This window comes from Anolis sagrei, chromosome 4 (assembly GCF_037176765.1).
Source record: "Anolis sagrei isolate rAnoSag1 chromosome 4, rAnoSag1.mat, whole genome shotgun sequence".
In the NCBI taxonomy this organism is placed as follows: domain Eukaryota; kingdom Metazoa; phylum Chordata; class Lepidosauria; order Squamata; family Dactyloidae; genus Anolis; species Anolis sagrei.
Window position 1 is genome coordinate 138331437 of NC_090024.1, and position 16003 is coordinate 138347439.

At 40.7% G+C, this 16003-nt stretch overlaps 1 protein-coding gene across 4 annotated transcripts in view; it reads right to left on the minus strand.

Moving 5' to 3' along the window:
* The window catches only part of AFAP1 (actin filament associated protein 1), a 78418-nt gene that overhangs the window by 37379 nt on the left and 25036 nt on the right, over positions 1–16003 (minus strand). For all 4 annotated transcript variants that reach the window (XM_060774101.2, XM_060774100.2, XM_060774103.2 and 1 more), the window contains exons 4-6: positions 8961–9069; positions 6639–6850; positions 3918–4097 (exon numbers count right to left, since the gene is read on the minus strand). In XM_060774101.2, coding sequence (XP_060630084.2) covers positions 3918–4097; positions 6639–6850; positions 8961–9069 — 501 coding nt within the window. The remainder of the gene's footprint in view (positions 1–3917; positions 4098–6638; positions 6851–8960; positions 9070–16003) is intronic.

Sequence of the window (16003 nt, forward strand, 5' to 3'; positions counted from 1 at the left end):
GAATAAGGACAGATATCCAGCTATCATCACAACAGAAACAAATGTACCCAGTATATGAAACTAGCCAAGAGCTCTGACATGTTTCGGTATTACAATCACATATTACGTGTATTTCCTCTTTCGACACACTGGAATTTCTCAGAAGCATGGCTGCACTAAACAATGTGCTTTCTCCTATTTCTTCCTACTCATTATCTTTTAGCTTTGACGCTTCCCTGTCAGTCTCCTTATTTTTATCAATATTTAGATGAAATAAAGATATGCTGGAGAAAACACTAAGGGTGCTTAATATCTAAAACTGCCTAGTATATTTGTAAGATTTTTTTTAAAAGCAAACCAAATAGCCAGTTTACTGAAAACCCACTGAACTTGTCTGTAGTTTTGCTTCTGCCTCTTTGATGACCCCAGCAAAATTGCTCATATTTTCAGCATCTGCTCATACCACAGAAAAGGCAATTAGTTTTGGCCGCACAGGATAATGGAAGTCAGAAAGAGGACACAAGGAATAATTTGGCAGTGATCACAGAGTTCTTTCAAATGACCGATTGCATCACTACCGCAAGAGGAGATCCAGGCTGTTCTGTTATCAAGACTGCTGTTTTTCATCTAAAACTGATGTTACAGTTCAGATGATTAAATGCTGTAATGGTAGGGTAGAGGCGTGCCTGCCCTTAAGGTCAATGGAATAACAATCTTAACTTTATTTCTTTTTTCAAAACAATGTTAATTTGGGGATTTTGGTATATCTATTGTGTCTGTATGTTGCTTCATTTCAAATTTAGTGTACTCAAGCATTATAGATATGACTGGCATAACACCCAAAGAAGATATAACGAAACAAGGGGAACAACCCGGGAGACCTTGTTATGTTGCTGTTCCTGGCATTATGAGTTAATGAAAAACCTCCTTTAATATAGAAGTCGTTATTTTGGAAGCTGGTTTTATTTTGACTACCACTGGTTTTGGACTCAAGACCTTTTACATCTCCAGGACTTATTAGGACTGGTTGTTTCTATGTGCTTTTCTTTATGCCTGTTACTTATTTCATGAATAGTATATCCTTAGTTGAATTATACTATGAGAATTGTACTTGTACTACTGTGAATTTTGAAGTCTTAGTAATAGTAATACAGCATGAAGTAACCTACTCTGAGGCAGAATTTTGCGAGTGACGCACATACATTGTTGTTTTGTTGATTGTTGCCATTGATATCTGTGCATTTCACACATGAGAAAAGCCTCCCAAAGAATGGTAAAACATCCAGGTGTCCCCTGGGCAATTACCTTGCAGACAGCCAATTCTCTCACACCAGAAGCAACTTGCAGTTTCTCAAGTCACTCCTGACATGAAAAAAATTCTAAAAATTAATGACCCACTAAAGTAAAAGACCAGTGTATTAATATTATTAATCGATGACAAAATAGTGCAGATGGTTCCCTCTAGAGTTTTCTAGGAAGTGTTCCAAAAGGGCAAAATAATACAGACCCAACTGACCTGAGATAAAGATAACACAGGGTTGCAGCAATCACATGTGCACACAATTAACTGGAAACATTTCACTAGAAACACAGAATCACTAAGATAAATGGTATACACATGGTATACACCATAAGATGGGAAAGGATGTGATTGCATTCACACTACCCTTAATAAGCACAAGGACTGCAAAACTTTTAGCATTTCCTCAAGCATTTATAATGAAACCAGTCCAATTCTCTCAGAGCTTCCAGTGGAGTCAGCCCTCCATGTCCATGAATTATGCATCTATGGATTCCACCATCTATGTCTTGGAAATATTTTTTTAAAATCCTTAAAGGAAACCCTGATTTGCCAATTTATATAAGTGGCATCATTTCACTATGCATATGTATAATGGAATTTGAGCATCCACAGTGTTCTGGAACCGAAACCCAACAGATACTGAGGGCCCTCTGAAAAAAGAGTTATCTTCTTTTGAAGGTAAGAAGAATTATGGACAGATGAAAGATCTGCAATGCATATAACACCCTTCTGTTGGAGCTGTTTAACTAGCCTGTGTCAGTAAAACAGGCAATCTCTGAATAGCCTTTTTATCCTTACAATACAGTTGCCCCATTGTGGACACAGGCATGAATCAGCAAGTCAATCTGAAAATATATGGGCACACAAAAGGAAAAGGAAAAGAACCACTGGAAAAAGTCTCCTTCATCCAGCAGTCATTCTGAATACAGAATGAAAGAGGGGACTATTCGAGCTATTAGAAGCAATTGGCTGTAATGTTAAAGGTCCTTGAACTGATTTGTATTATTTGGCTCTTCCTTCATTCAAGTGCTGAAACCAAATACAACTTAACCTGCTCCAGTCCAACTGCATTTGGTCAGAATGGGGTTGTATTTTAAAATCTGGACACAACATTAGACAGAAGAAATGGAAGCAAACCAATAGGATCAGAAACACAGATTTGAAAATTCTGCCTCCCCCCCCCCCCCAAACAGTATTCTTTCCATCACAAACACACAGGCCACAATCCAGTTCCAAACACTTTGGAGCAAAGCCCATTTAATGCAATGCAGTGAGCTAGTGTTCACTAACCGATATCCCAATGCTTTCAAACACACACAATCATGCAAATTGGTTCCACTGTGCCTTCAATTCTATTACTTCCAATATCTGATATTCTGAATTCACAAAAAAGAGATGGCCAACCAAAATGCACAAACTTTCAAACCTTTACTGTCTTCTTCATCGAAGATGTTAAAATCACACAGAAGAAAAGTGACAACATTTTGATCAAATCTGATTATTGTTTATACTTTGTAGCATCACAAATTTCTTTTATTAATATAAATGGAAGGAAAGCTGTATCAAGAAAAGAGATGCTGGGAAACAAAACTGGATGAAAAGACAGGACCAGATGGAAAAGAAGGGAGAACACTAGAGCAGTGGTTCTCAACCTTCCTAATGCCGCGACCCCTTAGTACAGGTCCTCATGTTGTGGTGACCCCCAACCATAACGTTATTTTCGTTGCTACTTCATAACTGTCATTTTGCTTCTGTAAAGAGTCATAATGTAAATATGCAGGATGTATTTTCATTCACTGGACCAAATTTAGCACAAATACCCGATACGCCCAAAATTTGAATAGTGGTGGGATTGGGGGTGATTGATTTTGTAATTTGGTAATGCTGGAGTTGCTGGGATTTATAGTTCACCTTAAATCAAAAAGCCTTCTGAACTCCATCAATGATGGAATTGAATCAAACATGGCACACAGAATTCCCATGACCAAGAGAAAATATTGGGAAGGTCTGGTGGACATTGACCTTGAGTTTTTGGAGTTGTAGTTCACCTCCATCCAGAGAACACTGTGGACTCAAGCAATGATGGATCTGGATCAAACTTGGCACAAATACTCAATATGCCCAAATGTGAACACTGGTGGAGTTTGGAGAAAATAGACCTTGCCATTTGGGAGTTGTAGTTGTTGGGATTTATAGTTCACCCACAATAAAATAGCATTCTGAACACCACCAATGATAGAATTGGACCAAACTTTCCACACAGAACCCCCATGGCCAACAGAAAATACTATGTTTTCTGATGGTCTTTGGTGACCCCTCTGACACCCCCTTGCGACCCCCACAGGGGTCCCGACCCCCAGGTTGAGAAACACTGCACTAGAGCTTCTTTGCCTATTGAACAGGAGGAGGAGGACCACAACCATTTAGGTCATAATCATACATTGTTACTGGATTGAATTTTCATACAGCAGTAAATAATGTCAACACTTCAACAAAAACTTCAAACATATGTTGAAATATTAAGATTTTCAAATTTTATACCTTATTTATCCATTTTCAATTGAGAATGCCACAAATTTTACTATAATGATCATTTTGTGAAATCAGACTGCTGGCAAACGTTTTTTGTACATACCTTTAGCCACTGATCTGCCTGCTCCTTGCTCTGCACAGCAAGAACGAGAGCATCTTGCCCTTGATGTGTGATTTTTAGTTCATGCTTCTTTTTTTTACTATCTTTGGGGATATATATAATACTGCAGCCACTCAACAATAGCTCCATCTGAGGCTGCTGGTCCTTGGAACTTTTATAGCACTAAAACAAAAATAAGATTATAATGAGAAAAAATTTTCTTGCGAAACAAACAACTCAAGAAATCCTATTCACATTAGGCTTCTGTTGTTAAAAGATCACCAAAGTCTTAACTGATACAACTGTTATGAAATATTATAGCTATACCCATATGGCACTATCTGGCCCCTGAGATGTTCGGGATAAGCCCTTCTACTGTTCCACCAACTTCCTAGGAGATGTGAAATTGGACCTTCTCAATGAGTCCTCCTAGGCTCTGGAAGTCAATCCTAAGGAGATCAAGAACAGGGCCCCTCTCGTTATTGTCAGCAGTCCAAGTCTTTTTAAAATTGATTTCTCGTATTTTATGTATGACATCTTTGTGTGCTATTTTGTAAGCTGCCCCGAGTCCCTATGAGAGATGGTGGCGGGATATAAATAAAGTTGCTATTATTATTATTATTATTGTTGTTGTTATTGTTATTATTAATTCCATCAGGCTTTTGAGAATTGAAGGTTTTAGAGAAAGAACTTTTAAGAGGCTTATATATTGTTTTAAATTTTCATTATTTTAATTGTGTTTTAAATTATTCCTAATCTCATTATTTTGATGCTAAAATGTTTTAATTCTAATATTTAATTTAAATTGCACGGCGTCTCAAGCCCAGTTCTGAGCAAGGTATAAATAGTTGATTAACTACTACTACTTCCATTATCTTTGCTTCTAGAAAACATTTTCAGGCAAATAATGAGTGAAATAACAAGATAGTAAAGGACCTGGAAACTAAACAGTGGTTCTCAACTTGTGGATCCCCAGATGTTTTGGCCTTCAACTCCCAAAAATCCTAATAGCTGGGATTTCTGGGAATTGTAGGCCAAAGCACCTGGGGACCCACAGGTTGAGAACCACTGACCTATAAGGAACAGTTGAATCAAGTATGTTAAGCCTGGGGAAAAAGAAGACTGGAAGATTATACATTATCAATTTTCAGATATCTAAAGCATGGTCATGAGGAAGATGAAGCAACTTTTTTCCTCTTCTTACAAACATCAAGACCTGAAGTAGTGGTTTAAATTATGAATAACTAAATATGGAGAGAAATGCCATAATGGTAAGACCTTTCTTAGGAGGTTGTGGACTCTCCTTTGTTGAAACATTTTACACAGAGATGGAATGGCTATTCTCTTGGGGATGTGGGTTTCTGGACTGGTAAGGGCTTGTTGGCTGTTGTAGATGCTTCTGGCTTTACAATTCTATTATCCTATGAAACAAGAAAATAATAAATTCCCAATCAAAGTCAAGTGTTGTTGTTTATTCGTTCAGTTGCTTCTGACTCTTTGTGACTGCATGGACAAGCCCTCGCCAGAGCTCCCTGTCGGCGTCGCCACCCCCAACTCCTTCAGGGTCAAGCCAGTCACTTCAAGGTTAGCATTCATCCATTTTGTCCTTGGTCAGCCCCTCCTCCTTTTTCCTTCCATTTTCCCCAGCATCATTATCTCTTCCAAGCTTTCCTGTCTTCTCATTATGTGGCCAAAGTACTTCATCTTTGCCTCTAATATCCTTCCCTCCAATGAGCAGTCAGGCATTATTTCCTGGGGTATGGACTGGTTTGATCTTCTCGTGATCCAAGGCACTCTCAGAATTTTCCTCTAACACCACAGTTCAAAAGCATCTATATTCCTTCACTCAGCCTTCCTTATGGTCCACAAGGTTGAGTACTATGAAATAAAAGTCCCCTTGTTGTAAGGCATTTAACTGCAGTATTACAACTCCTCCTGACCTCTGTATGACTGCTGAGCTGGCTAAGACATTGCTCAAAATACAGAACCATGTATCCATTGATTACATGTGGCTGACTCAAGACTGTATGAACAAAGTAAAGCTCTCTATTACTTACAGACAGATACCTTATATGGAATGGTATCCTACTGAATGAAGTCATTCTCAAAGAATAATTGCAAGAGGACCAGAGCACAGGCATTGAAAATATTTAGCAACCAAGCTGTAATGTATGCATTGTTTTCTCACTAGCTTTACAATGTATTAGGATAGTCCAAGGTAAATTTAGCCTTCATTCACCTACCCCCACCCTTTATGTAGCACAAATCATTTGTTTAGAACTGCCAATGTCTCCTAGGCCACCAGCTTCTTCAAAATATTTAATTTCTGATCAATTTAAGCATTTTATATTCAAGAGACTTAGGGAGTGGACTTGTTTTTGTTGTTTGCAGCTGCAGTGCTTCCCTATGAAGGCTTAGCAGGCTAAGATGTAAAATCCCGAGGAATGTTGCATGGAAAATGTACTGACAAGAATTCCACAACTCTCTTCTGCTTTCTGTAGGGGAAGCTAACTATAACGCCATAAGCATCTTCTACCTTCTATAGGAGAAGTCATCTGATGCACAATGAAAAAGAAACTGTCTCAGCCAGGAGGTATTGGGTCAGCCAAGACACTCAGGGAGAGGACTCTGAACCTTACCAGCATGTTTCTAGCATATTTAAGCCAATTGCATTATAACAGGGATTATAAAACACACATAAAAAAAACAGCAAAGCTTCATTACCAATAGTTTGTTGTCTTTGATCACACACAACAGTTTTGTCCACTGTCCAAATCGCTTCTTTCTTAAAAGGAAGGCACAGATTTTGGCATCCTTAACAAGGTCCATGGATGCTTCCTCAGAAGGCCACTGGTGTCTCGTTTTTTTCCCTTTCCCATCCTCGTCCTCTTCGTCATAAGACTCATAAGAGCTGCTCATAGCATCGGAATCATAATCTTAAGACAAAAGCAGGGTTTGGATGGACAGTCCTATTAAAGTCAAATCAGTCACAGATCCTAATCTAACACAGCAAGATAATTTATTTATTTGCATATTTGTATACCACCCTTCTCAACCCTGAAGGGGACTCATGGCAGTTCACAGTGTTGGCATCAATTCAATGTCATCGATAAAATCAGTATAAAACATTAAGATTGACCCTCCCCTAATAAAACATTATGAAACACATCACATAAAATAACATCACATATCACACAGAGACATAGCCATCTCTTCTGAGTGAGGTTATGCCTGATATTATAAATGTTACGTGATTTCAGTATTTGAATTGTGGTATTTAATACTATTAATTTTTTTAATAGACATGCCAAATCTGTAGAGTATATATTAATAAAAAATACTATGATTTACACTATATCTTCATTAGCAAAACTGATCAATTAAAATGATTCACCACTTTAGCCAAAACAACTCTGGCCTCATTCTAAAACTAGTGATTTCCTATAGGAATATGTTATTTTGTTGTATTAGTTTTCATGATATTTGTACACTGGAATTCTGGATGTCCCTTCAGAATGTTTCAATCTATTGTGAGAGTATAATATTCATTTTAAAAAGAACTATATAGTAGTTAGTTAATTTAAAAGGCATTTAATAATTGTAATAAAATGACTACACAGTTAATTAAAAATTAATCCTACACTTATTCAATGAATTACACAAAGTTCAGTGAGACATTTTAAATTATTGTTCACAAACTTCCAGTTTGGCTCAACGGCTTTCAGTATATTGCATTATCTGCTTAAATGCCAGTATCATATGACCTCTTGAGAGGCATACAATAAAACTTGTTTCGCCATTTCAGCCACTATACAATAGTAAAAGAATATACGAAGCTAAAAGCATATTGAACAATTTGACAAATTAAAAAACAGTTTAAATGTTTTTGAACTATGTAAAACATTTAGATCTGGATAACATCAAACAGAATCCCAGGGTACTTATTATAAGTCATTTTTACTTGGCACTGGAATGTCAGCAGTGTTGGCATCACTTGAGACTTTAAATGGCAATCAAAGTATCAGATTTAAAAAGCAACCCTTTCCCTCCTCAGTAACATATGTACGTTGTGGGGGTAAAGCCATTGCCTTGAAGCAAAAAATAGTCCCGTCCTGTCCCTCTTAATACCAACTCTCTAGAACAGTGCTTCTCAACCTGTGGGTCCCCAAATGTTTTGACCTTCAACTCCCAGAAATCCTAACAGCTGGTAAACTGGCTGGGTTTTCTGAGAGTTGCAGACCAAAATACCAGGGGACCCACAGGTTGAGAACCACTGCTCTAGAGCCTCATCAAATAAGGAGTATTAGGCTGGGATACCAACCTAACTAAAACCTGCTGACTTCACAGCCTGATGCTATTCATCTCAAGAACTAACAGTTGTAGTTCTTTCTCTATTTCATTTAGGATCTGAATTACAGATCATTTTGCTATGCTAGCTGCTCTGCCCCCTTGATATTTTCTATCCTCTCCCTCAAGTTTTGACCTATCATACAGTTTGCTTATGGTCCAACAATAAGAGTGGATCATTTCATTTTACCGGAGTCTTTCATTTGTCTTGGCAAAGTCACAGATACATTACAGAGTCAAGCTAGTTTACTATTTGGAAGAGCAAGATGGTTTTCAACACTTACACAGTTTACAGTAAACATAAAGTAATATTCCTGGCAATCAATAGCAAAGGAATTGCTCAACTGTAAAACAGTGGCACAGGATCAATGATAGCTGGCCAACTGGGCAAGCAGGCACAACGGAATCTAATCTAACAAAAACAGATGTTCAAATAGAGATTTAAGTTTATGGAGGCTCTGGTTTGTCCCCTTTCTGTGTTTGTTTCATGTGATAAAACAAGAGTGAAGAATATGTTGCCTCTTCCCATCTTGTGTAACTTCCACCATCCCTCACCATTTAATATATTCAACATAGCTGATGGGCATTGAGACCCAACAACCTCTGGAGAACACATGTTATCTACTTGTGTTCTAAAAACAATGAAATCTAATGAGGAGAAACATTCTTTGTAGAGGTTTTTATGTCTATTTTACTTACTGGATGTAATATACTCAGGAGCCTTCCCTGGACTGAGTGGTACGGCCTCTTCATAGTATCCTTCAGGAAGAGATGAGGCAGGCAGTGGGGGAGGGCCATTATCTGGTGGCTAAATAGGAGAGAAATTACTAAGGAGACTCACTAACCAAACCAAGTATCAAGAAAAGATTTCACTCCAGGATTCTTTCAGAATCATAAGGAAAACATGATTTTCTTTCAGGGGTACCTGGGTGGCCATTATAAAATCAAAATCCATCATCAAAAGGCACAAAATACATATTTTTGTGCCTCTCTGTTGGTATAAACCAGCATGGTGTAATAGTCTGAGCACTGGATCAGGACTCTGGAGACCAGGCTTGAATCCCCATCCAGTGGTGGAAACCGACTGGGTTGCCTTGGGCAAGTCACATTCCCACAGACTCAGAGAAAGGCAAACCCGCTTTGAACAAGTCTTGGTAAGAAAACCCTTAAGATAAGTCAGAAATCACTTGAAAGCACACAGAAACACTAAAGCTGTAACAGCAAGATAGGTTTTTAATTTTTTAAAGGAAAAAAATCACATAAACATATGCAGCCACTAAAAACATCCCACTGAAAGCTCTTTTCCTATAATCACAACAGTATTCAAGAGGGGAAAGTATTTAAAATATTTGACTCACAGCTTAGAAGAACACTAACCTGTACCTAAAAGTCTGTCTAGAGAATTTGATAAGAAATTAAGAAATCTGCAAACATCATGGGAAGAATTCAAGGGAAACTATCTCAGGAAAAGGTTGCTAACATAAATAAAATCTGAAAGGGGAAGAGGAAACAATACAATCATTTTAAGACAGATTCAGTACAGGATATTATGGACCTCCTGATAATAAAGAAGCAGCAGGATTTCCAATGATGATCCAGAGGAAACTCTGCCAGAAAACCTTCCATACTAATACTTTGTTAAAAACATTTTGCAATAAAAGGTTCATGTTTTATTAAGACTTTGTTTTACTTTTTTTACTTTGCCAAAGAACCACAAAACAAGAAAAATCAGCTTCAATTCATTGCAATAGATTTACTGGGGGTAATAAAAACACTAAGGTCAGAAAATCTGTAATGCAGCAAAAGTCATTAGATAGAGGAATGGCTATTCCAAATACTGATCATGTGGCTGCTTTAAACATTAAGTATAGCATCAAGTAAAAATTGCTTATGTTGATTTTAGGAAAATGGCAAAAGTGTTGGTGCGTGGAATATTCCTGTTGAGGTTTTCACCTCAGCAGACATTTCTCTGTCTCATGATATTCCATATTATTCTCGTACATTCTATTCCTTAACCAAAGAACTTGATCAAAATTCATTTGGGTATCTGGGAAATATGTTTCACCATTTCTTCCCTATTTGTGGATGAAGAGGTTACTCTGCAAATATTACCATTCATCTGCATCTGTTAATAATCCCCTTTGTATGCTAGGGGTCTGGTTTGGTTAAATAAGAACACCCAGTAGGTAAATGAGTTTGCCATAAGCCCATGAAAATGTGTGGACTTTCATCTTGGAGCATATAATTAATAGCTGAGGACAAATAATACATGTAAAAAACAAGATGAGGAAATGTTTCAATAAAACCATAGAACAAAATCAACACAAGATACCAGTGATGTCAAACCATGACAAAAATGTAATATATTATGATTTAGGAAAAAAATTGGTTTATACAACCCCCCTCAAATATTGTCATGAACTACCTAATGACAATGTAAGGGAAATCTTTACATTAATTATGAAGATCATTAGGTTTAGTATGTTGAGGTACGACAGTTATCCAGAAAGAAAGGTTCCAATTTTTTTTAAATACAAAGAATGAATATATTTTAATAAAACTTATATGGATTGTAACATAGGTGTTACATTATTTTTCCACATAATCACCATTTAGTTCAATACATTTTGTCATACATGGGACAAGTTTTTGATGCCTGTGTCATAGAAGTTTCCCTCTGCCTTTTTCAGCCAGTTCATCACTTTGATTTTTACCTTGTGTCATCAGAAAAGTGCTTTCCACCCAGGTGTTCCTTCAATTTAGTTGAACAGATTATAGTCACTGGGTGCAAGATCGGGCCTGGGAGAGGGGTGGCTTAAAACATCCCAACCAAATGAAGTCAACAACTCTTATGTTGCATGAGTGATGTGCGGACGCGCATTGTCATGAAGAAGACAGACTCCCACTGTCAGCATCCCATGACATGTGTTTTGGATGGCTCTGCAGTTTCTTCATGGTCTCACAATATATTCCATACCCATTTTGTCACATGCTGTCTTGAAATAACGTCCCCTCCATAAACTGAAATGATGTCACAATGAATTGCAGCGGTGTTCATGCCTTTAGCATTTAGGTAGTGTATTACAGTGCGAACTTTGCACTTGGAGGGGAACGGAATGAGGACACTCATCTCTAACCTTCACCACAACACCAGTCGATGAGCTACTAATGACTGGCACGACTCATTCACTTCCATTAGCTTCCCACTAGACGGCAGTGATGCCAACTTCCCCCGAGAGAATTCCCCACAAGAGCTATGTGCCTTGTAACCTTACTTTCCAGATAACCCTCGTAGATATAAAATTGAAAAAAGTTGTCAGAAACATGGAACTATGATGGGAAAGAGATGAACAAAAATACAACAAGAGATTCAGCTATAGCTCCGGTGACTTGGTTAGGAAAAAGGCTTTTTATCTTAACACTTGCCTTAATAACAAATGTTTGCATTACTAACTGTTTTTGTCATTCTTATTGAATGACTATTTAGACACTTGTAATTGCATTTAATTTTTGCATTTCTATTCCCTCTGATCTTTTTGAGCCCTAGCTATAAGAGTTGTTGTTAGTGGGACCAGAAAAATGTGGCAATATGTTCCTGCTACTGTTACTGCTACTGTTGATAATTCTTAATGTTTGTAGCGTTTGCATTTCAATTACGCTCATGTTTTGTGCTCACCCAACCATGTGTATAAGTGTTTGTCAAATGAGCCATCAGATGAAGTGGACTATGAAATCTTATGCCAAACGAAACTTTTCAATCTTTATAATGCCAATACGCTCTGTTGTTCTTTTTGCCGCAGTGGACTGCCACAACTATGCACTACCTCTATAACCAGAAACCAAATACTAGTACATGCTATCAAATGCTGTCAGTACTAAATATTATTGGTTATCTAACAAATGTTATTGAATAAAAAGGCAGCACAATTTCAATTATTACGTATTACTAACATATTCTAATGTTCAATAATATTGTAATCCAACAACTAAATGCTATCTATATCTATATCTAATCTATATCTAAAAGCCAAAGTATGTATGTATGTATGTATCAATGTATGTATGTATTTTCCAAAATGGCCCACACTTTCAGAGAGCACTGTAACTCTCTCCAACAATGGATCTGGACCAAACTTGATACACAGAACCTTCCTCCCCTCCCCATGACGAGCAGAAAATACTGGAGGAGGTTGAGGATTGATCCTGGATTCTGGGGATTATAATTCACCAACATCCAGAGACCGCTCTGAGTCCAACCAACAACAGATCTGGGACAAACTTGGCACATACACCCAACATGGCCAACTTTGAATACTGGTCAGGTTTGGGAGGATCTGTAGTTCAACCACAATCAAAGAACACTGTGGACTCAAACAATGGTGAATCTGGACCAAACATGGAACACATAACCAACATGGTCATCTTTGAACGCGGGTGGGGTTTGGAGGTGATTGACCTATGATTTTGGAAATTGTAGTTCACCCGCAATCAAAGCATACTGTGAACCCAACCAACAATAGATCTGGACCAAACTAGGCACACATACCCAACATGGCGAACTTGAGTACTGATGGGGGTTTTTTTGAGGTGGTAGTTGACCCACAAATTGGGGAACTGTAGTTCACCCACAATCAAAAAACACTGTGAACCCCAACGGTGATGGATCCAGACCAAACTTGGCACACTGACCCAACATGACCACCTTAATACAGGTGAAATTTGGAGATAATTACCCCATATAATTACCCCATATAATGGGAATTATAATTCACCCACATCCACAGAACATGGTGAACCCAACCAATGATGGATCTGGACCCAACTTGGCACACAAACACAACATGGCTAATTTGAATAATGTTGTGGTTGGCACAATGACAGATGATGATGGGGATTATAATTTATCCACTTCCCTATTATTTTATAATGGGTCCACTCCTAAAATTCAAAATCCAACAATGAATACTTTTATTGTTCATAGTACTGAGTACTGAAGCTAGTAACAGCAATTTTTCACCATGTTCCAGGTTTTTTGGAAACTTGTCAGGAATTTCTAAATGAAGAAATCAGCTGAGAAACAGCTTGTCCATTATCATTACCAATCACCATCTGCAATGTTTAGCCACAGGAATGTCTGGTGTGAACTAAGCATGAAACTAAGTCCAGAATCTTCTACAACATTCAGGGAATGTATAGAAGGTAGATTTCTTACGTATGATCTCAAATTTACATCCCAAAGACAGACAGTTTTCATACCACTGTGACACATTACTGTATATCTACTATTAACAAAATATCAGCTATCAAATAACAAATACTGAAGTCAAATATAATTTTTCTTCGTGGTCTCTGCGAATGCACACTTGTGGAGAGACTGCGCCTGCGCGGGCTCCAACGGAAACTTCTACATTTTAAAACTTTCAAGTTTTGGCGGTAACCCTGCCCAGCCCCGGCAGGGGATAAAAGGGCGCCCCGCGCACACCGATCCAATTCCTTTTTTTCCGCCGCACGGCTCGCTTCGATACTTCTGGTTGGATAGAGTTTGGATAGCTTCTCGTCAGAGTTTTTCCTCGAGTTGTTGACTGGATTATGTCAACAACTCGTTTCAAAAGATGCGCGAATTGTCCGAGGAAGATCCCTGACTCGGACTCTCACGCTCTTTGCCTTTTGTGTCTCGGTGAGGCACACATTACTTCTTCGTGCCGTCATTGTCAATCGTTGACGGCACAGTCCCGTAAAAATCGGGTCCACCGGCTTCAATACCTTCTGTATCAGCAGACTTTGGCTCCGGTTCCCTCGACATCGGCGTCGACGTCGGCAGCGATATCTGGGCCTTCGACATCAGCTTCGACGTCGAAGGCAGCATCGACACCAAGACCTGTTAGCCCATCGGCGGAGGTCGAGCCTCGCCAGACAAGGGCGAAGAAGGCTGCACAGAAGAGGCCGAGAGCAGCGATGTCGACAACCTCCAAAGCTTCGGTGTCGACAGCTTCCAAGGCTACAAAGCCAACGAAGCAGAAGGCTCCTTGCACGGTCACGACCGAGACCGTACGCATCCAGCACTCTTCCACCAGTTCTGTGGCGTCGGTGAGATCGATCAGGTCCACGAGGTCGACGTCGGCGACCCCGCCATCTTCCACGGCGGTTCGTATTGCCTTCCGCCGGTCTCAAGAGGAGTCTCGGCGTGCCTCTACCTCTTCCTCCGTCCCGCCCACCCCGGGCAAGTCGGTGTCGAAGACATCTCAACCGCCGGCAAAGAAGAAGAAGACGATGCCGCCTCCATCCTCGTCTTCTTCTTCTTCCCGAAAGCAAACCACCGCCTCCTCGGCCACCTCGTCGGCGAGGTCGTCGCCTTTGCAGCCGGTCGAACCCCAGCCGGCCCCTCAACCTACCCATGAGCCGCAGTCCTTGCCAGAGCTGCCGTCGGAGCAACCCGAGTCCCCGGTGATTTCGGTGGACACGGTGATCGAGGCACCAACTCGACACGTGACAGCCAGACAGGAGCTTTTCCTGTCGGTCGCGGCCTTGACAACTGTGACGGCAAGACAGGAGACTTCTCCAGTGCTGGAGACTCCGGAAAGGGGCAGGCAGACTATGAGACTGGCCTTGGCCCGTGCCAATCAGGCTTCAACCTCGAAAGCCCCTCCAGCGGCTCCGCTGCAGCGCCTGAGTAGAGATGTCTCCTCATCCCCTCCTCCTCAGTCAGTGGTAGCTGATGACGAGGAAGAAGATGGCGAGTTGCCGGGATCGGTACACTCGGGGTCTGTGTTATCTCTCGGGATCGAGAGATCACCTACTCACGACGCCTATGAGGCTGACCCTCCATCTCCTACTGACAATGTCCGAGCCTTTGCAGATCAGATGGCTCGTATGGCTGAAGCACTGGGCCTAGAGGTCAAGCAGACTTCCAAGGCAGTACAGGACCCGGTGTTTAAAAGAGTGCAAGCGGAATCCCCACCTGCTCCTCTTCTGCCCTTCCTTCCCTACCTCCTAGAAGTGATCCAGGGCTCCTGGAAGACCCCTTCCTCCATCCCTCCAACCTCCAAGAAGATCGAGTCTTGGTATAGAACGGACGATGAGGGCTTGGAGTGGCTGAAACACCATCCCGACCCTAACTCGGTGGTCGTGAAGGCGGCTCAGGGGTTCGGAAGGCAATCGTCGACGCCATCCGACCGTGAGGGGAAGAGATTTGATGCAGTGGGCAGGAAGCTATACTCCGGTGCCCTCCTGCTGGCCCGCATGGCAAATTATGGCGCTTGTATGGGCGCATACCAACAGATTCTTTGGGAGAAGGCAGCACCACTCTTCCAAAGAATGTCTGAAGAGGACCGCTCTGCCCTTTCCACCCTGGCTCAGGAGGCGAACTCTTTGGCCCATCACCAGATGCAGATGGCCAAACACACGGGAGACACCGCGGGCAAGATGATTGCTCACGCCGTGGCAATCAGGGGACATGCATGGCTCAGATCCTCTGGCCTCTCTACATCCTCGAGGCAGGTGATCGAGGACCTCCCGTTCGATACCCTGGGACTCTTCAACGCGGGTACGGACGACAAGCTGAAGTCAAATCACAACTTCAAGACCTTGGCTTCGAAGTGTGGGTTCGAGAATCAGAACCAGGCGCAGAGGACCAGATGGTTCCAGTACAAACGCCGACACACGGTCCCGTACCGCACCATACAGTACCGGCAGCCTACCCGCCCTCTGCATGCCTCCCAGCAAACCCACCCTCAGCAACCACA